Source organism: Delphinapterus leucas, chromosome 20, assembly GCF_059928025.1.
Source record: "Delphinapterus leucas isolate spDelLeu-1000000601 "Yukka" chromosome 20, BTC_Dleu_Yukka2, whole genome shotgun sequence".
In the NCBI taxonomy this organism is placed as follows: domain Eukaryota; kingdom Metazoa; phylum Chordata; class Mammalia; order Artiodactyla; family Monodontidae; genus Delphinapterus; species Delphinapterus leucas.
The window spans coordinates 50340294-50365984 of record NC_143148.1 but is presented as its reverse complement, the minus strand read 5'-3'; the positions used below and the strand labels follow the sequence as shown (position 1 = coordinate 50365984).

General features: G+C 49.6%; 2 protein-coding genes across 6 annotated transcripts; both read right to left on the bottom strand.

The window, feature by feature from the left end:
- Positions 1-1540: 1540 nt before the first annotated feature.
- Positions 1541-16159, bottom strand: SYCE1L (synaptonemal complex central element protein 1 like). Its single transcript, XM_089903332.1, is given in 13 exon segments — positions 1541-3706; positions 3709-3809; positions 3812-3894; positions 4109-4196; positions 4283-4352; positions 5095-5180; positions 5183-5262; positions 6774-6828; positions 7099-7146; positions 7727-7801; positions 7993-8052; positions 9984-10046; positions 15217-16159. Coding segments are annotated over 13 exon segments (1017 nt in total). The 5' UTR covers positions 15278-16159; the 3' UTR covers positions 1541-3559.
- Positions 16160-16272: 113 nt separating this feature from the next.
- Positions 16273-25007, bottom strand: MON1B (MON1 vesicular trafficking associated B). Of its 5 annotated transcripts, none has more exons than XM_022583142.2 (6): positions 24497-24995; positions 23926-24083; positions 21685-22005; positions 20344-21163; positions 19832-19979; positions 16273-16718 (listed from the first exon to the last, which is right to left on the bottom strand). In XM_022583142.2, the coding sequence occupies exons 2-6, from the start codon at positions 24071-24073 to the stop codon at positions 16509-16511; spliced, it is 1647 nt and encodes a 548-aa protein (XP_022438850.1). In that variant the 5' UTR covers positions 24074-24083; positions 24497-24995; the 3' UTR covers positions 16273-16508. The 5 variants fall into 5 exon arrangements, 4 of the variants coding, with proteins under 4 accessions (XP_022438850.1, XP_022438852.1, XP_022438851.1 ...); XM_022583144.3 differs by having other exon boundaries at positions 24627-24995; XM_022583143.3 differs by lacking the exon at positions 24497-24995 and adding an exon at positions 24299-24453.
- Between the last annotated feature and the right edge of the window lie 684 nt (positions 25008-25691).

Sequence of the window (25691 nt, the reverse complement as noted above, 5' to 3'; positions counted from 1 at the left end):
CAGGTGTGCGATTTCAGTTAAAAGACAGTGGGGGGCTTCCCTGGTGGCACAGATGGTTGGGAGTCAGCCTGCCGATGCAGGGGGCACGGGTTCGTGCCCCAGTCCGGGAGGATCCCCGGGCCCGTGAGCCATGGCTGCTGAGCCTGCGCGTCCGGAGCCTGTGCTCCGCAGTGGGAGAGGCCACAACAGTGAGAGGCCCGTGTACCGCAAAAAAAAAAAAAAAAAGACAGTGGGTTCGAGTCCCAGTCCATCGGTTCAAGACCCAACCTGAGTTTTGGTCTGGTTTGAGTCACATCTGAGGTGTGTGGTTTCAGTTTCACCTAGGAAACTTATGTGCTTAACCAGGCAATCTTTGTTTTCTGAACATCTGCTCTGCCTTCCTGTGAATGACCTTCCTCCTCTTGGTATCATCAGACCCCCTAACACTTTCCTTAGCTCAGGTATTATATAGGATGTCGTTACTTGGCTGTCTTTTGAGCCTTCATATCTTTACAGGGCTCCGTAAATGTTTGTTTCTCCTGTTAATCTCTCGTATCAATTTAATTATTAGACCAAAGAAGTTAGAAGGGAAGAAGGCGGAAAATTTTCCATCCCTACACATCCAAGCGGTTGTTCAATACTGCCAGGAATATTTACTGTTTTTCTCGGCTGAAGCCTGACAAGATATTTGAAAGGATTCTTTTTTTTTTTTTGAAAGGATTCTTTTTAAAAATAGCTCTGTGGTCTGAAGTTGGCCAAGTTGGAAACTGATATTCAGAACCTGATAAGAACTTTTTTTTTTAGGCTTTCTCCTTTAACCTAAAATAAAACTATGTACCCACAGGGGGGAAAAACATTCTGAAGCCTTTGTGGAAGGATTTACTAAAACATTCCAAAGACACACAGCTCTAAATCTAGAACATAGGAACCTTTTGATTTCCATCTTAGCGGAAAATCTTCTCCCTGATATAAAGAAGCAAACTGAGGATAATGTAGTTGGGTGAGTGGGTCAACCTCCATATTATTCAGGTGGGCCCCAATCTTTTGAGGAATTAAAAAATGTACTTGTCTTACAAATCTGGTCTTTACAAGACCAGACATGTGGCTCTAGAAACAATTCAAAGCAAACCTATTGTTTTTACCGAGCCCCAAACATTCACCTCGAAAGGCTTGCAGATATTTGTAAAACCTCTGAATTTAGGAAACAAGAGCCCTTGGTGGCAGAACTTGCATTCTTTCCCAGTGCCTTTTGAGATGTGAGTATTCCACAAGCTGGGTCGGGTCAGTCTCCACTTTCAGAGAGTTCAGTCTCGGAGGGGCAGTCCCAGGCACCAGCCATCTCCTTGTGTATCACACTGTATTCACATGAGGAGGAGATTCAGGTTCCCTCAGAGGAGGTTTTGGAAGGAGCAAGGAGTTGGCCAGGTTTATAATCAGTTGTGTGCAGTTGGTGGCACCATTTTGCAAATTTGGTGACTGAGTTTTGGAGACATTAAACGATTTGCCTGAGGTCACTCAGTGAGCAGGGAAGCCAGGATTTGAATCTTAGGAGAAAAGTGATGTCCAGGCTGTCCCCATTTGTGTGACATAGAGAACATTTAAGTTCCCTAAAGATCACTGGACGGTGGGCTAAGGCATGCAGGCAGTGTCAGTGGGGCAGGGGATCAGGACCCAGGCCTGGGGGGTCAGCTGGACCTGGTGTGAGCCATGGTACAGGGATTAAAGCCTTCTGGGCCTTGTCTGTGGACTTGGGATAATAATAGCAACAACGGTGAGACCCCACATTTATCGTGGGCTTACTGTATACTTTCACTGCCTCAATTTTCCTCATCTCTAGACTGGTAATAACAAGACTAGTAATGAGAATAATAAATGATAGGTAGCATTTATTGAATATATTTTGCATGAAACTCTCTGTTCTAAGAGAAATACACACCCTGGTGTTCCTCATCTGTAGCCTGGGAATAATAATAAAAGTAATAATAAGAATAAATGATATGAATGATTTATTAAATACTTAATGGATTATAGGCCCCCGTTCAAAGTGATTCATGCATCTGAGTTTCCTTCACAGATGGATTGGGAATAATAATAAATCATTATTGTAATTAGTGATAGCTAACATTTTACTGAGTGTTTACTATATGCCAGGTCCTGTTCTGAGAAGAACAGACTAGACAGACAAGGGCCATGGGTCCCCAGGAAGTCTCTCATATTGTTAAGGGAATCACTGACTGAAACCACCTGCCCTGGCCAGGCCCAAGAGTACCACCTGCAGGAGTTCTCTTACAACAGGAGGTCCTAGTAAGGAACACAGAACTAGCAAGCTACCAGCAACCAGAAGAATTCGGGAAAGGTCAAAAGGAGACAAGGAAGGACCCTGAGTCAGAATGATTGGCCAGAGACAACCCGGAAACTAACCCCATCACCATAAAACCTGAGACTGCGAGCCACGTGGCAGAGCGGTCCTCCTCGGTTCCCTTACCCTGCTGCTCTGCACCCGGGCGCCCTTCCCCAATAAAGTGTCTTGCTCTGTCAGCATGTGTGTCTCCTCGGACAATGCATGTCCGAGTGTCGAAGGCGTCCCCCTTCCAGGGCCAGCACTCTACCCCGTGCCTGGTCACCTCGCTCGGCTCCACCACACTGGCCTACTCCAGACGCTCCTCGCACTGGACAAACTCAGTCCCCTCCACAGCCCTTGTGGGCGCCATCCCCTCTGCCCAGCGCCCCTTCGCCCAGACACCTACGGGGCTCACTCCCTCGCCTGCCCCCTCACCTCCCTGCTCAGGCACCACTACCTCAGTGACATCCTCCCTGACACTGCTACTTAAAATCCGAGGCCTACCATAGTGCCTGGTACACAAGCAGACATTCAGCAAATGCTTGTTTAACCCACACGTGCTTAGCAGGTGGCAAGGTGCCCTTTGGAACTGGGTCCCCCAGGCCAGCGTCCTGAGCTGCTGACATCCTTAACAGTCCTGCACTCCGAGGAGACTGGGGTAAGGGCACCCCAGATGACGACACAGCAGGGCAAAAGCCCTGAGATGACAAGGTGCTTGGAGAAGGGTGGAAAATCAGCTGTGTGGCTTGAAGCAAACGTGTGAGGGTGTGAGAGGTCAGGCCAGGTAGGCGGGCAGGTCCGAGGGTGTCTGTGGGTAATGCAGGGACTCTGGGAGGCTGGGATTTTACTCTGAACCACAGGAGACTGACAGGACCTGCAGCGGGTTTTTAACACGTCCCTTCTAGCCCTTACTGGTAAAACAGGCGGTTCAGGAACCCGAGATGAGGCCGTAGAGATGGAGTGGTCTTGACACCCACCCAGTCATTGAGCTGTCGGGGGCGTATACAGAGCTCCCGCGTCCTGAGCCGGCCAAGGGACTGGTGGGCAGAGTCCGGCGAGGCCCCGCCCAGACTTCCTGAACCACTCCCCCTTCTCCCGGAGAGAGGAAGGGCACGACCCCCACCCCCAATGACTCCTGGGGCACAGACTCAGCCGGGGAGTTGGAGGATGGTCCGCGAACGTCGCCTTTATTTCCGGGCGGCACTTGAAGGAAGGTGGGGCCGGGTGGGTCCTACTGGCCTAAGGGGGCGTCAGGGCCAGCTCCGCCGGCGGCGCCAGGTCGCCCTCGCTGGGGAGCTGGGGGCCGGCCTGCGGGAGCTGAGAGTCAGGCTTTGGGGCCCTGGCGCCCGCCCACGCTGGCCCGCGCCGCCCTTTCCCTGTCCCCACCAACCCGAGGACGCCCTGCACCCGCACACCCCCCTCTCAGAGGGGCTCCGGATCCCAGATCCCGCCCGCTGTGTCTCGGCCCGTCTGGCCTCCATCCCGGGCTCTCTACCTCTCCGGCCCGGTCCTCTGGGGTGGTCTGAGTCTGGGCGGGGACCTGCCCCCCGAGTTTCTCCAGCTCCGCCTTCAGCCTGCGGAGAAGGGTTAGAGGAGAGGAGGAAGAGAGAGGGAGTGTGGAGGGGGCACAGGGAGGAAGCGACTGCCACTCTGAGCCCTGAAGACTGCAGAGAAGCCCCGGCGGGAGGAGAGCCCAGCCCGCGGAGGCCCCGCCCTTCTGGGAGGGGCAGAAGGGGAGGTGTTGGCGGGGCGGACCTCGGGCCCCACCCCCCTCCTTTCCCCTCTTACCCGTCTTTCTCTGCCGGGGCGCTCTGGACCTCGGGCGGCGAGCGCAGCCGCCGCTCCACCGTCTCCAGCTTGGCCCGCGCCTGCCTCTCTGCGGGTGGGCGGGGCGTCATGGGCGGGGCCGGGAGCTCCCGCCAGCCGCCCCGGCTCCGACCCCACCCCGTGCAGGAGTCCCACCTTCGGTGAGCAGCTGCTCCTTGCTGCTCTGCAGGGCACGGATCTCCCAGGCCAGTCGCTGCTTCAGCATCTGTGAAGAGAGAGAGGAGCCCTGTCCGTCCAGCTGTCCTCCTGGCCCCTCCTCCTTCGCGCCTCTCGGAAAGTCCTTACTTGAATTAGGGCGTTCATTCATTCATTCAGCTCTCCGTGAATTCAGTGTGCAGCTTCTGCTGTGGCCGGGCGCTGGCATAGATGCTCTCCCCCTCAATCACTTCCCATGTCCCCGTGTACCTTAAACCTCATCTCTTCCCACTGTCTCATCCACCAGCCTCACTGTTTGCTCTTCCTCAAATACCCCAGGCACAGTTCAGCCTCCCAGGGACATTGGCACTCAGATACCCGCATGGCTTCCTCACTTCCTTCGTGTCTGTGTTCAGATGACACCTGCTCAGACAGGACTTCCCCACTGGCGTTACATGATCTATCTACTTATTTTCTTGTTTAGAGTCTGGGTATGCATCTCCTTGCTCCTAACCAACTTGGGGACAGCAAAGACTTGGCCCCTTTGGAATGCTGTTGGACACATCCAGAGACATTGGTTGAACGAAGGAATGCCCTGAACATGTCTGTCTGGTTCGGAGTTCCCATTTGCCACTGCAGGATAAGCACTCTAGGGAAGCAGGAGGGAAGCACGATCAGCAATGGCTACGGCAACACTCTGGGCAATGGATGCTGGGTGTGGCAGTGGGGGATGATGAGATGTGGTTGGGTTTAAGGTAGAGGCTGAAGGACTGAGTTGAGGCGGTGAGAGGAAGAAAGGAGTCAAGGACTACCCCTCGGCATTGGGCCTGAGCAGTAGGTGGACCCTGGGCTGATCAGCAGAGACACTGAAGCCAGGGGAGGAGTGGCTTTGGTTGAGGCAATGATAATGGCTCACGTGGAATTCCCAGGGGTCCTTGTGCTGGCCTGTCAAATCCTCCAGACGTTCTTCCACGTGCAACCTAGGGGCCGACATCCAGGAATGAGAAAACACATGCTAGGACTGACACCCAGCCTGGCGCAGTCCGGGGGTTTCTCATTCATAGGCCTTCAGATCTTTGCCTGGTGGTCCCTTGCTAGGAGCCCCTTTATGTGCTTTCTCCTCTGAGCCTTGCTTCCAGCAGCACCACTTCCAACAAACTCTCCCTCATGCAAGCCCCACTCCCATTCCCCACACCGTGCCACCCCAGGCCCTAGACCCAGGGTTACCCCGGCTTCCTCTGTCCTCGACTCTCTGTGATCTGAGAGTTATGGATAGAAATTTGTTCCATGTGCTCTGCCAACATGTACTTCCTGGGAAAGGAAAGAGAACCCTCAGTTATATTCTCTGAATGAGCCCCCACTCCTTCCAGCAGGAGAGGGGCTGGGAGTCCTCATTCTCCTTTCCTCTGAGCAAATGTGAACCTTTATAGGCCTCTCTTGACACTATCACCCTGTCCATTCTGTCCCCCATCAAACCATGCCTTCCCAAGAAACCTTTGTGAAGGGGACAGTAGTTTAGTTTCATAAATTATAAAGTCCTAGATTGAGGCCTGGATCTGCTACTCCACTGTGACTTGGACAAGTTATTTAACCTCTCTGGGTCTCAGTTTCCTCATATGTAAAATGGTGGTACTGTCATTGCGAGGATTAGTTGACAAATGAACGTAAACTGCTCATCAGACGGTGGTAGGTGTGGTGTGGTTAAGCGTGTATACACTTTAACTACCATCAAGTTTTACCACATTATTAAAATCATGATGTACCAGCATTTGAGACTTCCGGTCACAAGAATGTAAAGGTTCAAAGGATGGAGAGATAGATGGGTAGATGGCTGGATGGACAGTGAACTGGACGGGTGAATGGTAGGCTGGAGAGATGATGTCTGGTTAGAGGAATGATGAGTGGAGGGGTGATGGATGGATGGAGAAATAAAGGAAAGATTGTCAGAAGGATGGATAGCTGTCTGGATGGATGGTTGGGGAAAGAAATGAATGGTTAAATGGATGATTGGAAAGGTGGAGAGAAGATGAATGAATGATTGGATGGGTGAAAGATGATTAGATGGAAGGCTGGAGGGATCATGGCTGTCTGTCTGGACGGAGAGTTGGATAGTTGGGTAGATGTATGTACGGATGAGTGGGACAGTGGGTGGATGGCTGGGTAAATGGGTGGCTGGGGTCATAAGTGAGTAGACAGATAAACAAATGAATGGATGGCAGAAGAGCTGGCTAACCAATAGGGGAAGACTTAGAATAATACCAATGGATAAAATTTATTTGATAAAGAAACTAGCAATGAATGATTAAATGAGTTCATTTTAACACCGCCACTTAATATTAATGATGAGCAGGGGTGTCTCTTGTCTAGCCACTCGATTTTATAGAAAGGGAAATTGAGGAGTGTGTGTCCAAGATTTATTTTCCCTAGCTCTTGCCCACTCCTCCCTCGGGCTGGGGAAAAAGGCGGGGAAGAGCTGGGCAGGACCTCTTACCTCTGAGCCTCACTTTCCTTCCTTTGGCAGTGCAGCTGGAGGGTCCTCAGTGCCTCTGTGGGAGGAGGAACCAAGGGGCTTTGTGAGAGCTCTTGAGAACTCAGGGCTGGGTAGAAGCAAGGGGCCTTGCATCATGCTGGGCATTGGAGGGCACTGAGGGACTTCAGTGCTTACTCCGAGTCAGATGGCAGCCAAGGGAGAGATCTGAGCAGAGAGGGGGCCACCCTGACTCAGATGTCAGGGGGATTCCTCTGGCTGTCTGAGAACTTCAGGCATTTGTGGGGTGATGTGGTAGAATAATGAGGACGAAGCAGCTGGTAAATACCTTGCTTTTTGCTCAAAACCTCCTCCAGGTGCACTTTCTCTCCATTCACTGGAAAACACAATGACACTTTGAGTCTCCAGGGCCCTCATCCTGAGCCCCGACTGCAACTTCATGCAAAGGGAAGGCCCAAGGTCGCAAAGAAGATATGATACAGCCTCAGGGGAGGAGAGGTATCTCCTCACCAACCGTGCACCCATCTCCCGCTGGGGACCATCCTGGTCCAGGTTTTCCCGCTCGGGGCACACATTCCCTGTAAGTGCCGAAGTAGTGAAGGGCTGCAGGGCTCCCTTGTGTAGGATGCCTATGGTTTATACTGAGGGTAGAGACGATGAGAAATACAAAAGTACACCACGTCAAGTAGAAATAAAGGCTGTGAAGAAATAAATCAAGCAGGGGAGTGAGAGAAGGTGGTGTTCTATTTTTAGAGGGGGCCATCAAGGTAGACCTGTTGGGGTGAAGTTTCAGCTGAGAGCTGAAAGGTGACTCGAGATAGCACGAGGCAATGCGGATTATGTAGGACGAGAACCTCTCAGGTGGACGGAACAGCCCTTGCAAAGACCCTGAGGTGTGCACAGGAACGTCAGCACTGGTCATGAGATCTCTGGATCCCTCTTCTGGTCCCACTTACAGGAGTCCAGGTCCCTATGCAGGGCCTCCCAGAGAGCTTGGGCTTCTCCCAGTTCCTCGCTGGATTTCTTCTTTGCTGGGTCAAAAAAGGGAAGAAGACACGGTGTGAGTGCAGCCACTAGCCTTGCTATTCTCTCACAGACCATGACACTGAGCACTCATCTTCAGACAGCCCGGAGGGGCCTGGATCTCATAGATGAAGAAGTGGAGACTTTCAAAGCCCAGGTCCCTCTTGGGCAGCTGGCCGTCTTACGTCCCGGAGCTTACCTTGCTGAAGCTCATTAATCCGGTTAATCAGGTCTTCGACCTGTGGCTCCAGGCTTCCCTCTGCAGAAGGAAAGAAAGATTGAGCCAGAGAAGGCAGATGCCTGGCTGTCTAAGGCAGAAGGAGGGGGCGGGTGTTGCCACTGTGTCTCTGCTGCTATGGATCAGAATTTATTGAGTGTGCGCTGTGTCCCAGGCTCTGTAAGAACCCCTTGCAGGGCTTGCATTCTGGGTGGGAGAGATGGACACTAAGCAAAGATTCATGATGTCAATGCTGGTGGCAGCAAACGCCAGGAAGGGAAATAAAGTGAAGCAAGGGGCTGAAGAATGAAAGGGTAGAAGGTGCCTCTTGAGATGTGGAGAGGCTCCAAATGATGTGAAGGATGACAGCCCTGCAGCTCTGTGGGGTGGGGAGTGTGGAGTGGGGGACACGCCAGACAGAAGGACGATGAGTGCAAAGCCCCCGCAGTGGGGCTGAGTGAGGCACATGCCCAAAATATATGGCCAAGCGGTCTGCTGTGGCTCGTGTGGCTCTAGTGAGCTAGTGGAGAGTAGCTGGAGGCCAAGTGGGGAAGTGGGAGTGGCAGATCGCCCAGGGCCTCCTGGGATGTGGTAGAGGCTTCTACATGGAAATCTGAATGTGGTGGGAGACAAGGGAGACCCCCGTGCCCCCCCATGAAAAGGCTGGCGGGGTGGGTTGTCGCTTCTGTCCACCTGGACTCTGGTGCTGACCTCATATGAGATATGGGGAAAATGTCATTTTGACAGCTATCAAGTTCTCCAACGACAGGGAGATCAACTGTCTCTTTAGGGCGTCATCGCTAACGTCTCACAGTCCGAATTTCAGTGCCCCGTATGGGGAAGCCCTCCTCGTCTCTCTCTGGCTTCAAGGTTGGGAGCACAGGATTAAGACAAAAATCTGCCCAACCCTTGCTGGGTCTCACTACCAGCCTGTGAGACACTCTGGAGTTAAGTTCAAGTTCTGGATTTCCAGAGGCCACTACCTTCACCTCCTGTGACTTCCAGGAGACTGAGTGCTCTCCGAGGTGCTGATTATGATACAAATCCCTGGGGTCTTTGTTTTACTGGAGACGGGCAGAGTCACTGCATTTTCAATCATGCAATTCCTCTACCTAAGTTTAGTCTAGGCAGCAGCTCCAATGTACTTTTGCATGTGGCCACAGAGTCAGGGGAAGGGGAGGTTCCCCTTTATTTGGAACAGACCAATGGATTGTAGTATTTTAAGCTGCTGATGGACTGGGGGGGATCCAACCTCAAACACGGCCAGAACTCTGCCCCAGCCCCGTTGTGGGTACTGGATGCTGGCTGGCTCCCAGTCTCCCATCAACAAGCAAAGCAAGGGGCAAAGCTGTTTGCATTGCCATTTGTATATTAAAAAGGAGGGCAAAGAATACACACCCAAGAATGTATGTTTTTTAATGTCTAGAAAAATACCTAAGAATTTAAAAGTAGTTGCTGCTGGCCTATGGGTCAGGGAAATGGATGGCTGGGGTGTGTGTGAGCGTGAGTGTGTGTGTGTGTGTGTGTGTATGTGCGTGCATGCATATGAGTGTTGGAGGGTAGGGTTTTCCATCCCTTTATACTTCTTGAACTTTTTTTTTTTTTTTTTTACGGTACGCGGGCCTCTCACTGTTGTGGCCTCTCCCGTTGCGGAGCACAGGCTCCGGACGCGCAGGCTCAGCGGCCATGACTCACGGGCCCAGCCGCTCCGCGGCATGTGGGATCTTCCCGGACCGGGGCACGAACCCGTGTCCCCTGCATCTGCAGGCGGACTCTCAACCACTGTGCCACCAGGGAAGCCCTACTTCTTGAAATTTGAAGCTGTGTTTTTGGTTTAAAGAATTAAATTGTGTAAGCGGGAGAAAGTGCAACGGGATAATTTCCCAAGGTTGTGAGTTGAGAGGGTGGGTTTGAACCACGTCTTCCTGACTCAAAACCTCAGGCTAAGCCTCAGACACGAGGAGACACATGACCTTTCTGCAGCCTCTTCACCATTTCCAGCAACTCTTCAGTCTTCTTTGAAGACTTGGTCTGACCTGTGGAGACGAAAATCAGAATTGCTGCACCCAGTGACAGTGAGAGGGGACTGAGGAGAGGTCCAAGCTAATCTGGGCAGGGAGGAAGAAAGCCTCACTGGGTTCTGAGGACACCCCTGGGCTGAACCAAAGATAGGCTGAGGGGCAGCTTTCCAGCCAGAGCAGGGTCCCTGCAGGACCCCTGTCCTTTTTTGTTTTTTTGGCTGCACCACACGGTTTGTGGAATTTTAGTTCCTTGACCAGGGATTGAACCCAGGCCCTTGGCAGTGAAAGCATGGAGTCCTAACCACTGGACCATCAACGAACTCCCAGAACCCCGCCTTGTGTCTCTAGGGTTGATGGTGTGTGCTAGATGAATCAGGACCCCTAATGGCCGTTTCTTCCTGAGAGGTCAAAGAACACCACAGACATCCCTTTAATGAAATTCAGGTGTGAGAGAAGGGGATGCACTTTTGCTGCTACTGCTGTTCAAAATCAGTGTGAAGTTTTAAGCAATGCAGTAGGACAGAACAATTTCATATGAATTTCTTTAAAATCAGTATAGGCCACAATGTGCAAATTCTTAAAGAACTGATGGGTCTAGGAAATGGTTTACTAATGGCTGCTAACATCCACGAAAGACAACTGAATATTATAAGCCTCCTGATGGAAGAACATAACACCACCTGTGAAGGATTCTGCTCCCCTCAATCCCAACCGAAAAAAAAAAAAAAAAAGGAAACTTCAACCTTTGTCACTTTTGCCAATGGGATAGGCAAAAACAGCATTTCATTTCAAACTTTCTGGTAGTAAATATTAAAAACTTAACTCCTCTGGATCAGAAATTCCACCTCTAGACATTTTAAGGAAATAATTAAGGATGGTGGGCAAGATTGTTCCATTGTTCATAATCTTAAAAGACGGAAGCAACTTAAAGGTACCTTGGTTGACTACAGTACATTGAGGATAAAATTCTTTGCAGCCATTAAAACTCATGTTGTAAATCAGGGGTTCTTGGGAATTCCCTGGAGGTCCAGTGGTTAGGACTCAGCACCCTCACTGCCGGGACCTGGCTTTGATCCCTGATCAGGAAACTAAGATCCCACGAGCCTCGGGGGAAAAAACCAATCAGGGCTTCTTGACCTAAGCTTATTAAATTTTGTTGAAATGTTTGGTGGTATGTTCAGTTTCTTTACATCTTTTTGTCTTGTCTGAGATCTTTTACAAATTGGTATGTATCAATTTAATTTTGCATAAATCTCATTGCTTTTATCTGGTATCATTGGTTGGTATGTCTCCTCTGGAGACTTTTATGTTCTTTAAATATTCTTAATATTTGGAATGAAATAAAAAAATTAAATCTACTTTAATAATGAAGGGAGATATTTGTGATTACTTGTTTTGTTTTTAATATTAAGAAAATTTCCAAAGGCACATGGAAGTAGAGAGGATACCATGATGAACTCCAGTTTACTTTGTCCAGATCTGACAATCATAAAACATATTTGCTTCAGCTATGTTTCTCTTGTGCTAAAGTATTTTCAAGCAAGCCCCAGACTTCATGACATTTCATCCCTAGATACTTCATTGAGTCTCAACTAAAAAAAAAGAAAGTCTCAACTACTAGAAGACATTTTCTTAGATGACTCCAATCCTATAATCGCACCGACAAGATTAGCAATCATCACTAACCATCGGGTCATTTATATCATAAAATGCCCACAACATATGTGGCTTCCCCTGATTGTCTCCATATGTCTTTCACAGCTGGCTTGTTGAACCACTTCTGTGAAAGCTCCATCTGTGTTTTTCCTCTCCACTGCATTTATTTTTTTATTGCAGTATGGTTGATTTACAACGTTGTGTTAGTGTCAGGTGTACAGCAAAGTGAATCAGTTATACATATACATATATCCACTCTTTTTTTTTTTTAAAGATTCTTTTCCCATATAGGCCATTACAGAGTATAGAATAGAGTTTCCTGTTCTATATAGCAGGTTCTTATTAGTTATCTATTTTATATATAGTAGTGTGTATATGTCAACCCCAATCTCCCAGTTTATCCCTCCTCCCACCCTTATCCCCTGGTAACCATAAGTTTGTTTTCTACATCCATGACTCTACTTCTGTTTTGTAAATTTGTACCCATTTGTACCCTTTTTTTAAGATTCCACATATAAGCAACATCATACAATATTTGTCTTTCTGTGTCTGACTTACTTTACTCAGTATCACAATCTCTAGGTCCATCCCTGTTGCTGCAAATGGCATTATTTTGTCCTTTTTTATGGCTGAGTAATATTCCATTTTATATATGTAACACATATTCTTTATCCATTCTTCTGTTGATGGACATTTAGGTTGCTTCCATGTCCTAGCTATTGTAAATAGTGAACACTGGGGCACATGTATCTTTTAGAATTATGGTTTTCTCTGGTATATGCCCTCAGAATGGGAGAAAATATTTGTAAATGAAACAACTGACAAGGGATTAATCTCCAAAATATACAAACAGCTCATGCAGCTCAATTAAAAAAAAAAAAACCACAATCAAAAACGGGCAGAAGAGCTAAATAGACATTTCTCCAAAGAAGACATACAGGTGGCCAAAAAGCACATGAAGAGATGCTCAACACCACTATTAGAGAAATGCAAATCAAAACTATAATGACGTATCACCTCACACCAGTCAGAATGACCGTCATCCAAAAATCTACAAACAACAAATGCCGGAGAGGGTGTGGAGAAAAGGGAACCCTCCTGCACTGCTGGTGGGAATGTAAATTGGTACAGTCACTAAGGAGAACAGTATGGAGGTTCCTTAAAAAACTACAAATAGAACGACCATGTGATCCTCTCCACCGCATTGCTAGTCCTAGTCACACAGTAAGATCATAGGTGATCAGTTAATCTTTCAAATAGTCCAGCTAACATCTTGACAAAAACAATGTGACAGAGCTTCCCTGGTGGCACAGTGGTTGAGAGTCCGCCTGCCGATGCAGGGGACACGGGTTCGTGCCCCGGTCCGGGAGGATCCCACATGCCGCAGAGCAGCTGGGCCCGTGAGCCATGGCCGTTGAGCCTGCGTGTCCGGAGCCTGTGCTCCGTAACGGGAGAGGCCACAACAGTGAGAGGGCCGTGTACCGCAAAAAAAAAAAAAAAAAAAAAAAATCAATGTGACAAAACAAAACAGCCTATAGAGCATGAACCCCTTTGAAACACTTTATTTTGAAATAATTTCAGATGTATTGAATACATAAAAGTTGTAGAAATAGGCCACAGGGCTATTTGCCCTTGTATCAGATTTCCCATTTGTGAGCATTACTGCACATAAATTGCAGGCATCATGACCCATTATTTCTTAATATTCCAGTATATATTTCTTATTTATAAGGGGACTCTACCAGGTAACTGCAGTATAACCATCAAAACAGAGATGTTAATATTGACCAATATTAATGTATGATCCTCAGATGCCATTCAGCATTTTTTCTCTTATATTTTAATATTATTTAGCACTACTTACATTTTCCTTTCTAAAAACTTACAAAAATGCTTCCACCTCTACACAGCCCCCAAAATCCAAGTCTCTTGTTGAGTCACCAGTTAGGCCTTTAGCCTTCAGACATTTTTCTAAGCAGCACACATAGCGCTGTAGTTGAACTGCCTCTTCTTTTTTTTTTTCTTTTTTTAATCCCAACTTTGCTTTTCTCTCATAAGAATATGATCTCTTTTGAAGCTCACTCTCTGTTAATGAATCACCATCTTCTCCTTTCAAAATTAATTTTAATTAATTAAATTAAATGGGAATTTTTTTCCTGCCTCTTAAGAAAAAATGTCCACTATACAGGCATTCCATAATGCATGGATATACCTAAATTTAGTCATTTCGTGATTGCTCCTGTGTTTTGCTTCCATCAACAACATTCCAATGACCCTGCTTGGTCCACACATCTGTGTATTCTAAGATTACCAAGCATGGTGACTGAAGATATGAAAATACCAGATATATTTTTCTAAAGCCAATTTTGATGGGTTAGAAATGGTAACTTGATATGCTTTTCAACTTTCTCCATTGCTGGCGAAGTTGATCATAACTTCCTTTTTAAAAAAAATTTGATAATAATAGTCTTTTTTTTTTTTTTTTTAAAGCACAGTGGCAGCTATACTAAGTGCTTAATAAGGAAGATATATTGGCATCTGTCTTATTTCTTGTTGAAAGCTTGCACTCAGTGTGAGGCCAAAATCTAAGAGAGCTCTCAGTGTTAGTTATTTCATTATTCATGCAGTAAAAGAATCACTGAGCACCTACTATATGCCAAGCAGGCATTGTTTCAGGTGCTGGGGAAACGGCAATAATTGGTCTGTTCTCATGAAGCTCACATCCTAAGACAGACAATATACAAGTGCATAATTATTGTCATCTGCATAGATGTATCTGGGAAGATGCAATCCAATGTGCTCATTAATATGATGGTTTAGAGTGTGTAGGAAAGGTGGTCAGAGATAAATGAAAGGAGGGCCAAGAGTCGAAACAGTCGATAGAGTGATGGGTACATGCTATTTCCTGTGCTTTGGTACATTTTGAAAATTTCTATAATTAAAAAAAATGCTAGTGGCTAACAGGGGATCGTTGTCTTGGGGGATTTTCTTCTTTTGGCTAGACCTAAATTTCTAACCCCCTCTAGGGAAATTTTGTCTTTCCTCTCACTGGGGTGTGTGGTGTCAATATCAACAAAATGCCCTGGAGAATTTTCTCCAAAGAAGCCGTCTGTGAGAGTGGCCATTCACAATTAGGATTTAAGAGTCCATGCAGTGTGATATGGGCTGGGTGTGAAATGACGATATAGGGGAATTACTGTTGATTTTCTTAGCTATGGCAGCAGCTGAGCGGGTTCTGTGAGACCACCCACCCCTCTTTTGTTTGAAGAGATGCATACTGAAGTATTCAGTCTATTGTTTACTTTAAAATACGTAAGCAGTATAGCCAATAAAGTTGACAGCAATTAATCGACCTGCTGAGAATATACATGTTATTTATCTGCACTTTGTTGAAGAGCTTTTTTTTGTTTTTATAAAAGGCTTACAATTTTTCTTCTTTAAGTACTGCTATCAACATTTCATTATTGTAAGGGCACGAAGCCTCCCTTCCTTCTACCCTGGCCACCAGAGGCCCACTTGCCCTCACTACCTTCTGCCTCCTCAAGGACTACCGGCGGTGCCGCTTTGGAAGGGTCCAACTTCCCCGCCATTTTCCAACGCTCGCACGACTGGCGCGCCTGCGCTTGGGACGATGATTGGCTTAAAAAAAAAAAAAAAAATCACGCGAGGGCGGATAGGCTGTGCAGAGCGCATGCGTCCAGTGCGTGTCTGTGCGTCAGTTGACCAGGGTGAGGAGCGATGGGCTTTCAGCTCCCGGGAGGGGACAGCCCAGCGCCCCCGAGCGACAGTTGGCCCGCACGCGTGCACCACGAGGCCTGCAACTCCAGGTTAAAGAAGGGCAAAACTAGGGTCTTGGTCGTTGGCGAGTGAGCGCTGCGTGCACGCATGGAAATTACAGGCAGGTCTTGCCATCTCCCTAAGATGCTTGTGTTGTGCAGGTTGTGCAAGTCTGGGACAAATGTCCATACGCTGTGTGGTGGTACGCAAGCGTTGAGTCCCTTTTCGTTCACGAATCCTCATGTAACAGCCTATGAGAGGTTAGGTATCTCCATTTCACGAGTGAGTAGAATGAGCCGTGGAAGGTAAGTGGATCTATGTAAAAATTCTGGATCTCAGCCACCATGTGAAGTCAGGTGCTTTGCCCCGGGTTACACAGACAGGTAGACGCTGGAGGCCATCTTCTCAATATTAGCAGCAGCCAGCACTGGTGGGGGTCATTTTTGACTGGGTAAAGATGAAGTACATGAAGCACAAAGGAATGTCCTTATGGGGGTCAGTTTTAGGCTTTTTATATGCAGTTTTTTTCTTTAAAATATCTTCAGGCCGTTTCTGGGCACAGGCTGGTCCTGCATTCCAATTCCAGAACCCCCGTGGGCCACCCAAGGAGACCCTGGCCAGCCCTGTACCCTCAGGGCTGAGATCTCGTGGGGGAGGCAAACCGCTGATGCAGGACGGAGGGTGTGGTGCCCAGGACTGGAGGAGACGGTCCCTGACAGAGGCTGCAACATCATCCAAGTGAAGGAGGTGTGGCAGAGGGAGGGGAAGAGGGAGTCCTAAGGATTTTCCGAGGGGTGGAGGGGCAGAAGGGGGCTGGGGAAGCAGCCTGCTCACCTGTGTGCAGTCACACTGCCACCCATCGCTCATGTGTGGGCAGCCCCCCAGATCTCGCTCCATTGCCCGGGGAGACAGGGACCAGCCACAGACACCACCACCAGCAACCCCCACCTCCCCCCCGCCCCCGGCCCATTTCCAGGGTGGAGACAGGAAGTAAAAGCCAAAGGTGGTGGTTCCCCACACAGCACAGTCTGGGAGCTCCGCCTCTCAAGGTCCAGTAAACAGGCCATTATGGGAAGCTTGGTCCGCGGAGGCAGCTGGGGCTGCTGGGGGCGTGGAGTACTTGGGTGGGTAACGGATGAACAGACGATCCTCCTCTTTCTTCACCCAACGCAGGAGTTTGGTCACTACGAGGATGGCACCTGCCTTGGTCACCAGGGGGCTGAGGCAGGTGTACAGCTCAAATTTGGAGGTCACCTGGGGGTTTGAGAGGAGACAGGGTCAGCCGTGCCCGGTGCTGTCCACCCCACCCTAGCCCCATACCTGTCCCGTTTGGAAGGTGCACCTGGCAGCAGCTCCTCCTTGGTGCTGCCTGGTCACTGGGCTAAAGTGGGTAAGCTGATGCTATCGTATCATGAGTGGGCCAAGGGATCAGCGAGATCTAGTGGCTTCAGCTGGGTGATGCTGGCTCTGTGTGTGTGTATGTACACTCTCTGGACCTCAGTTCACTCATGTGTGCACTGGGGATGGTGACAACAGTGCTTAACGTTTAATGAGCAGTGGTTGTATACAAAGTCCTGTTCTAAGCTCCACACACCTGTTTTTATCATCTGTAGCCTGGGCATAATAGGAGGATTAACGCAATTTCATCTTCATTCCAACCTGAGAGGCTTAACCTGACCAGGTCACCAGCACCTTTCCACATCACCTCTCTCTGCTCTCCCCCTCGCTCTCTCTGTTCCAGCCACTCTAGCCTCTCCTTGCTGTTCCTCAAACATAACCAGGCTCAGCCTCACCTCATGGCATTTGCACAGTCCTTTCCCTCTGCCAGGTGTACTGTTCCTGGAGATACCCACACGACCTGGGACCTCCCCTCCCACGTGGATGTCATTTCCTGACCGCCCGATTTAAAATCCTGGGCCTACCAGATCTTGTTTTTGAAATACCATCCTCCACTGAAAGGTACAAGGGCTCATTGGACAGATGGCCAATTTCAGGACTGGCACAGAGAAAGTACAAAATGAGCTTGGACTGTCTCCTTGTGCCAGAAAGTTAGAAGTGCTTAAGCGGTCATGCAGACGTGTCAAAAAGACACAGGGGCCAGTCTAGCTAAATCATGGCTCTGCTGGCTAACTCAGACAATTTGAGCACAAAAATAAATGAAAGGAAAAGACTTTAGCCCACTGAATTCAAGAAAATTCCATACTATAAAATTCAAAATTCAACAAATAAATAGGAGCAGGGAAAGTTCTTCCATACAATAGAATCTCAACCAATAAATGAAGTTATGATGGAGTTAGAAAAGTAACCATCTGGTAAAAATACCAGAGAAACAACTGTCAAAGGCAAAAATCATTAATGGATATTAAAATTAGGGGATGAAAATACGGTGAAAAAGAGAACACTGACATAATCACCACAAGATATTTACTAACTACAAAGGGCAAAAACACCTAACTTTAAAGTGGAGAAACCTAGCAGCTACCACCTTAATGAAGCGACAGAAGTTAACATCATCAATGGGATACAGTGACATTGTGGTCCTCCTGATATGAAGCAGAAAAGGACACAACATCACTTCTGTGATACACTTGCCCAAAATGCATGACCTCAATTTAGTCTTGATAAAATATTAGAAAAACCCAAGTTGAGGGACATTCTACAAACTAACTGGCTGGTACTTTCTAAAAGTGCCCAAGTCATAAAAGACAAAAAAAAGACTGAGGAAATGTTCCAGAATAAACGAGGCTAGGGAGACACAATAAACAAATCTGTGATCCTGGACTGGATTCTGGACCAGTAAAAGGACATTAGTGGGACAAGTGGTGAAGTCTGAATGAGGTCTGTGCATAAGATGTGATTGTACTGATGTTAATTCCCTGATTTAATGGGTTCCTGTGGTTATGCTAACATCTGGAGAAACTACGTGAAGGACCTATTTAAAGTAACTTTTTGCAACTTCTTTGTAAGTCTAAAATTGCTTGAAAATGAAAGCTAAAGAAATTTTTTTGATTAAATAAAATTCTCAGCCTAGAACAATGCCTGATACATAACAGGCATGCAAATAAATGATTTAATAAATATACACTAAATAGCAGAATCTAGGGGAAAGCGCCAGTTCCAGCGGAGTCACGTGACCAAACTCCCTGAAGCTGACCTTGAATAGACCCATAGGAAGTGAGCACAGGAGCCCTGAAGAGACCCCAGGGAAGGATACCCCAGGTGGAAGGCACAGCAGGGGACCAAGCCTGTAGTGTTCAAGACTGCTGGGGACTCATGGAGTCAAAGCTCAACTGGTACCTGCAGACATGTGGGCGGGGCTCATGGGAAATCGGCGAGCACAGTGATGGTGGATAACGGGGCCTCTTGAAAGTCAAAGACACTCTACTGGTGGCTAACCAGGAGACACTCTACTGTAGACTGGTGGTTTGTCTACAAGTGTCAATGCATGTGTCTAAAAAGAAGAAAACTTAATTTCTGTTTTATGTGAAGAACAAATTCAGATTTGGCACTTTTGTGTTTTAAGTGCCTAAGAATAGAAAGAGATAATTAAAGAGTATTTAAGAAATTTAAGATCATGAACTGGGAGAGTCCTAGGCATAACTGCCAAGAATCTTGGAAACAGAAAAAGAAGTTGAGTGTCTGTCATGCAGTTTCCTTAAGCTACAGTGAACACCATCTTCTCTCTGGAAGAAGACAGAAACGAGGAGCAACTGTGCATGGTAATTTTCACTAAATTCTTCTAAGAATATTTACCTTGTTTACAACTGGATTCATTTATTCCTTCTAGTATTGACTGGAATACTCCAGTCAGATACAGGAATTTTTTGTGTAAGTGTAATTTCAAAAATTTCCACATGATGGCAGAAGATCGTAATATCTGGAAACACGTTATTGAATGAAATTCAGAAAACTTTGTATTTCAATTTTACCTGAAATAGTATGCGTCTTTTCATATTTCTGCTAGCAATTTTCACACTTGTGTTGTCTGATAGAGACAGTTATTGCTACTTAGAACATTTTAAATGTTTTCAGTAATTTTAAAATTTTAAAAATAAATTTGTTTTTCCGGAAAAAAACCCCCAAAACCACCAGACTCTCTACTGGTTGTTTCTCTGGTATTTACCAGATGGTTACTGTTGACCGAGGGAACGGTCAACAGAATGGTGGAACTAAAGGTTCTGGACACTGCAACTGCTGGGTTTCACAGACACACGGAGTGGCCAGGACACTTCTGGAGGCAGAACCGCAGCCCAGGCCAAGGCGTGGTGCACTTGAAGGAGGCTGTCACAGCTGGAGGGGATACAGGGGAGGGAAAGAAGGCTTGAAGTGGGGCAGTTAACTCCTTCAGAGCCCCCCACTCAACTCACCCAGGCCAGCAGCGTCTCCTTCTCAGCCACGTGGTAAATGAGGCGCAGGGGCCGGGAGGTGTTGTGGAGGCGCGCGTGCAGGCGGTGGTACAGGTCGGACAGGCGCTGTCGCTCCTCTTGTCTGCTGTATGGGGCCTCCAGCTCGGGGCTGCAGTGATGGACGGAGGTGGGGGACAAGATCAGTCTAAGGCTTTCTTGGCTGGCCTATCTCCCCTCAGTCTAGGGAGTTCAGTTAAGTTAGGAGCTGAGCCTCCCCCATTAGACTGGAGGCTTCACAGGGCCTAAGCTCCCTATCAAACTCGGGGATTCCTTGAGTCCTGGGGCCCTCCTCTCCATTAGAACAGGGGAATTCTCGAGGTTGGTGGCTGAGCCTCCCGCATCGGGCAGGCCCATTCTATTGCATCTCTAGAGCATGGCTGGCTGTCTCTCCAGACTCATGTCTATGAGTTGCCGAACCTTCCAGTTAGATAAGCCTTCCCACCGGGCCACTTGCCCGCAGGGTAGGGGCCCACCTGGTAAACTGGGGCAGCTGGCGGTGATGGTCGGGGATGTCCAGCGGCTTATAGAGGAAGTGCCGGAGGCCGGCGGCCTCCACAGCCTGCACACTGTAGGCCGAGGCACCGGCCGATGGGGTGTTGGAGAAGCTGGCAGCCTCCCTGAGGGTGCGCATGGCCCCAAGGGAGTGCATGCCGTCCTCGACCAGGCGACGGCAGGTGGCCATGTCGTGGAAGGCCTCGGGGTCGGTGCCGAGCAGCAGCAGGCAGACAGGCATGGCGTCCAGGCGGGCCACGTAGGCGTAAAAGAAACCATCGGGATTGAAGCGGGGCAGGCACACAGGCGCCCAGGCCTCGCCCGCCGCAAAGGCCGGTGCCCCCACCCAGTCCAGCAGCAACTGCAGGTCGGCTGGGTCCAGCCGGCACTCGGCCAGCACGGTCCGCTCCTGGGCTGCTGTCACCAGGCGGCCGCCAACCGCCAGCACCGAGAGGGCCAGGCCAGGCGCCGTGCAACGTCGGAGCAGCGCACCCAGCGCATCCCGCAGCGGGCGAGCGAGAGGGACGCAGCGCACGGCGCCCAGCAGCAGGGCACCCGGGTCCCGCTCCACACTGTCCAGAAGCCGGTCTAGAGTGCGCTCTGAGCCGGCCAGCAGGCGGCGGAGGTCATAGTTCTGCTTGCGCGCGAAGATGCGGGCCACGCTGGCACGCGTCAGGGTGCTCACGATCTGTGCGTGCACGGCCATAAGCTCCCCCCGCAGCTGTGCTGCTGACTGAGGCGTCCTTGACACGGCCACCAGCAGCAGTGGGCCCTGCTGCAGGAACACCAGCTTGTGGTCCTCTGGGGGAGGGAAGGGGCAGGGGGTAGAGATGCGTCAGTGGTGACAAGACGGGCTCAGGTGGGGCTCTTCCACCCTTCCCCAGAAGGCATACACTCCTGGGCCAAGCCCACACGGTCACTCTAGGGACACAGCACTAAGGTAAGGACAAACTGGGGGAGTTTGGACATTTGCAGAGACACGATGGGATGGTCAGGGAATCAGGCACACAGCATGGAGGAAGATGCGGCAAGGACTAACAGAGCTAGAAAGGCACCAACTCAGCCAAACAGCCCCCAAACTCACCCTCTTAGGCAAGAAGGAAATATCCAGCCAGTTACTTAGATCCCAGTGAGTTAATCACTCAGAACCCAGCAGGGCCAACAGACAGACAGACGCCTGGCCAGCCTCCACACACACTGACTCACTCCTAACTAGCTGGATAGTCCCCCAGGCAGCCAGCCAGACAGAAAGACCTACTGCCGGACAGACAGCCACAGTCCCAGTCACCGTCACCTGTTCTGCCTCCTGCCCCTTTGCTCACCAGCATAGATGGCGCGAATGGCATCTCCTGCACTCTGCACAAAGGACACGAGAGCTGTCATCACACCCATAGTAGTTGACAATGCCTCCACGCTACCATACCGCGAGTAGATGGGCTTGCCAGCCTCACTCAGCACAAACACGTGCTTCCGCTTGCTGCGCCAGTCCTCGTCACTGGGGTCCCCGCCCTGGCCCCCTGAGCCACTCTCAGGGCCGCCCACGGGACTGTTCTCAGAGGCTGCCGGACCCCAGAGCCCACAGGTGCATGATGGAGCCTCGGACTGGAGCAGCAGGCCGGGTGGCTGGTCCTTGGTCTCGGATCCTGAAAGGGAGCCCCTGGTGAGTCATCTGCCTGTGGACTCCCATTAACCCCATGTGCCCACAGACCAACCAAATCCCTACCAGCCCTGCAATGACCCCCTGCTGCTGACACAGACCTCCAGGTGTCTCCTCTGCCCCTCAATGACATCCACTAACACTTAGGTTTCAACGATCCCCCTAAAACTCCAATAATCCCATCTCACTGTCATTACTGAACCCTTTATATCCCTACAGACTAATTATTCCCCTTTCAATGACTGCCATTCCGAAGTCTTCAAAGCACTCCACTGCCTCCGAATGATTTTCAATATCTTCATCTTCAATGATTCCCCCATTAATCTCGGACCGCTCATTTATTTTCCTGGTGTCTACTCACCCCTCAACAGCTACCATTATATCTATTACCATCTGTGTCTTTGAATGTGCCCCTCACCACCCTAACCCCTTATTTATTCTCACTGATGTCCACTGATCCTAATGACCCCATTGACTCTCCCAGTCTTGGTGATGACCACTAATCCAAATTCTGCCATGATTATCCACTAACATCTGGATCTTTAGGACTCCCCTCACCCCCATTCATTCCCACTGCTGTTCACTAACATTCCAATGACCCCACATTAACGTCACTAATACCTGGGTCTTCAATGACCTTCAATGACTGCCCCGACCCACAATTTAATCTACTCCATGTCCACTGCATTCCCAAGAATGACCACCGTTAACCTCTACTAACATCCAAGACTTCCAGTGACCTCCACTGACTCCCCTGACTTTTATTCTCATTGATATGACTTCCCTTTATTCTCACTGTTATCCACTCCCCTCCCTACAATAACCACCATAACATCCACTAACACACAGGACTTTAATGACCTCTGTTGCCCTTCACCATGACCATCATTAACATTCACCAATGAAATCCACAATTTCATTGCCCTCTACTGACTACCCTCCCATTTATTTTAGTTGATGTCCACTGATCCCCAGTGACAGCCAGTGTTATCCACTGGCAAACTATGTATCAATACTTTCCTCATAAAATCCCAATGACCTCATATTCCCTCATTTTCTCATTGACAGTTCCCAAGTACCTACTCCCAATACTTGCCAACAAGCTCTCAAAGACGCCCTCCCCCACCAGTTACTGATTTTCAGTGAAGTGTACTGATCCTTCCCAATGACCCCATTAACATCCACTAATTCCAAAGTGGTCAATGAGCACTCATTCCGCAATGACTTCCGCTGATCTTCCACTCTATACCTTTACACGTACATCAGAGTCTTCAAAGATCTTCCTACTGGTCCTCTGACTCCCCAGATAATTTCACTGATGTCCACTGTCTCCCCATCAATGATCATCATTAACGTCCACTAAGATCTGGTTCCTTAAAGACTCCCTCCAACAACTCCCATCAACTCCTCAATGATGTAAATACTCTGAGCGCCCACTGGCCCCCACTGATCCCCTTTCCCACGTAAATACTCTGAGCGCCCAATGTCCCCACTGATCCCCTTTCCCACCTCAGTGATTTAAAGACCCCAAAGGGGTCAAAGGGGGACTGACTTCTAAATAGTCCCCCTTTGACCGTATTAACATTTTTTTGGTCATTCACTGACCTTAACATCCTCAATCCCTAGTGCCCCTCTCTAACCCCAACGGATCCCTTACTGATTCTTCCATTACCTAAATTCATACCAACTCCCCAGTGAACATCCATTGACGCCCATTCATTTCTTTTTCACTCCTCAATGATTTAAACTACAACCTGAGTACACAATGACTTCCCACTGACCCAAGCTATGGTTTAAACTACTTCCCCGAGTCCCAAAAGGCTCCCCTCTGGTCCCCCATGGACCTCCCCCAACAGTAACACCCACTAGGGATTCCTTCCAAGAGCCCAGTGAAGGGAATGCATACCTGTTTTCTCCACGCTCGCATCTCCAGTACCGGGTAGGTCCCTGCAAATCCCTCCACCGTCTCTAGCCTCCCCACTGGGGAACCGCATCTCCTCCAAGTCCTCCGCGTCCCCGGGGACTGGGGCAGCAGTGCCTCCTCCGGCCTCCATCTGCACATCCCTGTGGGGGAGGGAATGGAGAGTGACCCGCAGCAAAAGAAACTTCTTAAAAGCTGTTACTGAACCTGGCCCCCTTGTACACACTCCTGGGGCTCGTTTCCCCTCGCGTTTCAACAGGATGAGACATTCAAAAACACGACCACATACTTGCAACCTCCAACACTTTCCGAAAAGTGAGGCTCTACCGAGCCTCTGGAAATAAAGATATATAAACACCTGTTTTAACTCCGTATCTCAATTGGCCAGGTACCATTACTTCCCGCAGCCGCGGAAGCATCACACTTCCGGATGTGGCCGCTCTCTTGCCACACTTCCGGGTGCGACGCGACTCTGAAGACACTTCCGGTTGCGGACCTTTATTCGCTCGCTGGGCGCCGGACCCCTCTCTCCCGCCGCCCACTTGTGTTCCCTCACCGTAGAGAAGGCGCGCGCCACTCCCGGATCTACGTCGGATTTGGCCCGGAATCCAGAGCCCCTTCTGCCCTCGTTCCCACCGCACCCGCACCAGCGGCTAACAGGGGCGAGTCCGGGCCACTTCTCGTACCCAAGGTTGCCGGCGTGAGGGGAGCGCGGATCACGTTCAGCCAATCCGGAGTACGGAGGGCGGCACTGCCTCCTTTATGGCCCAATCAAGCGAAGCCGGTCCCCTCCGACCGTTCCGCCGCTTTCCGTCGGCTTCGTATCTCTACCAATACTGTGCGTCGGCTTGCTATTGCACCCGCCGATCCCTTGACTGACATCTCTCTGGACCCAATCGAAGATTCGAGCCTATTCCTCTCTTCACTGGAGGAGGTTCGCAGCCTAGGTCATGATAGATGCCCGTGCCTGGTCTATAGACGTGATTGCCAGAATTGAGGCAACTTCACCCTCATTTATCCACCAGGAAAGGCAGGGGCGTGAGGGTGGAGTGGAGTCTGACAGAGAGAAAATGATTGACGGACAGTCGCCGCTTCCAATCGGAGTGCCGTGCGCAGGCTGGCCAGCCTATGGGACTCAGCTTCTAAGGCGAGAGGCGGGCCTCTCAGATGTAGGAAGTATTCGTGGGTGTCTGGGTATTCAGGCAGGCGAAGGGCTTAGCGGCCTCTGGAAAAAGGCAAGCGCGAGCCGTGGACATGCTCATGGCGCAGAGGGGTGAGTTTGCAAAGGCAATGTGTAGGCTGACCAGGGCCTGCCCAGACCGGCAAAAGGCCGAGCTGACCTCACTTCCGAAGATAGGGCTCTGTGGGCGGAGCCATGCAGATTAGGAGCCCAGGCCTAACTGGGGTGCTTGTGGGCGAGGCTTTGGGAGCCTTCTGAGACCTCGTTGGTTGAGGAAAATGCCCCTTCGGCCTCTGAGCGCCACCACTGGCTGGACGAGGGTAGGGCAAGATGCCCGCCGCTGGGATACGTTCCCTGGAGGGTGTCTAAGCTAGCTTAGAGGAGTGCGCGGTCCGGTTGATCCGATCTTCTTTTCCTGGGCTGCATCAGGCGGTCCTAGCCGACAAATTTAGTGTGAGGGTGAGCGCAGATGTAGACAGTCCTGCTCTGGATTCTCCTTCTTTGCTCTGAATGTCTCTGCCCGCGACTCCTTGTCTCTGAGCCTCTTTCTCTCTCTGTGTCTGGATGTCTC

Excerpts from the sequence above, each read along its gene's own strand:
- MON1B (XM_022583142.2), bottom strand. The coding sequence starts at position 24,073 with ATGGAGGCCGGAGGAGGCACTGCTGCCCCAGTCCCCGGGGACGCGGAG. Across the intron at positions 19,980-20,343 it reads CAGCTGCCCCAGTTTACCAG|CCCCGAGCTGGAGGCCCCAT; the intron begins GTGGGCCCCTAC and ends CCATCACTGCAG. Across the intron at positions 16,719-19,831 it reads AGGAGACGCTGCTGGCCTGG|GTGACCTCCAAATTTGAGCT; the intron begins GTGAGTTGAGTG and ends TCAAACCCCCAG.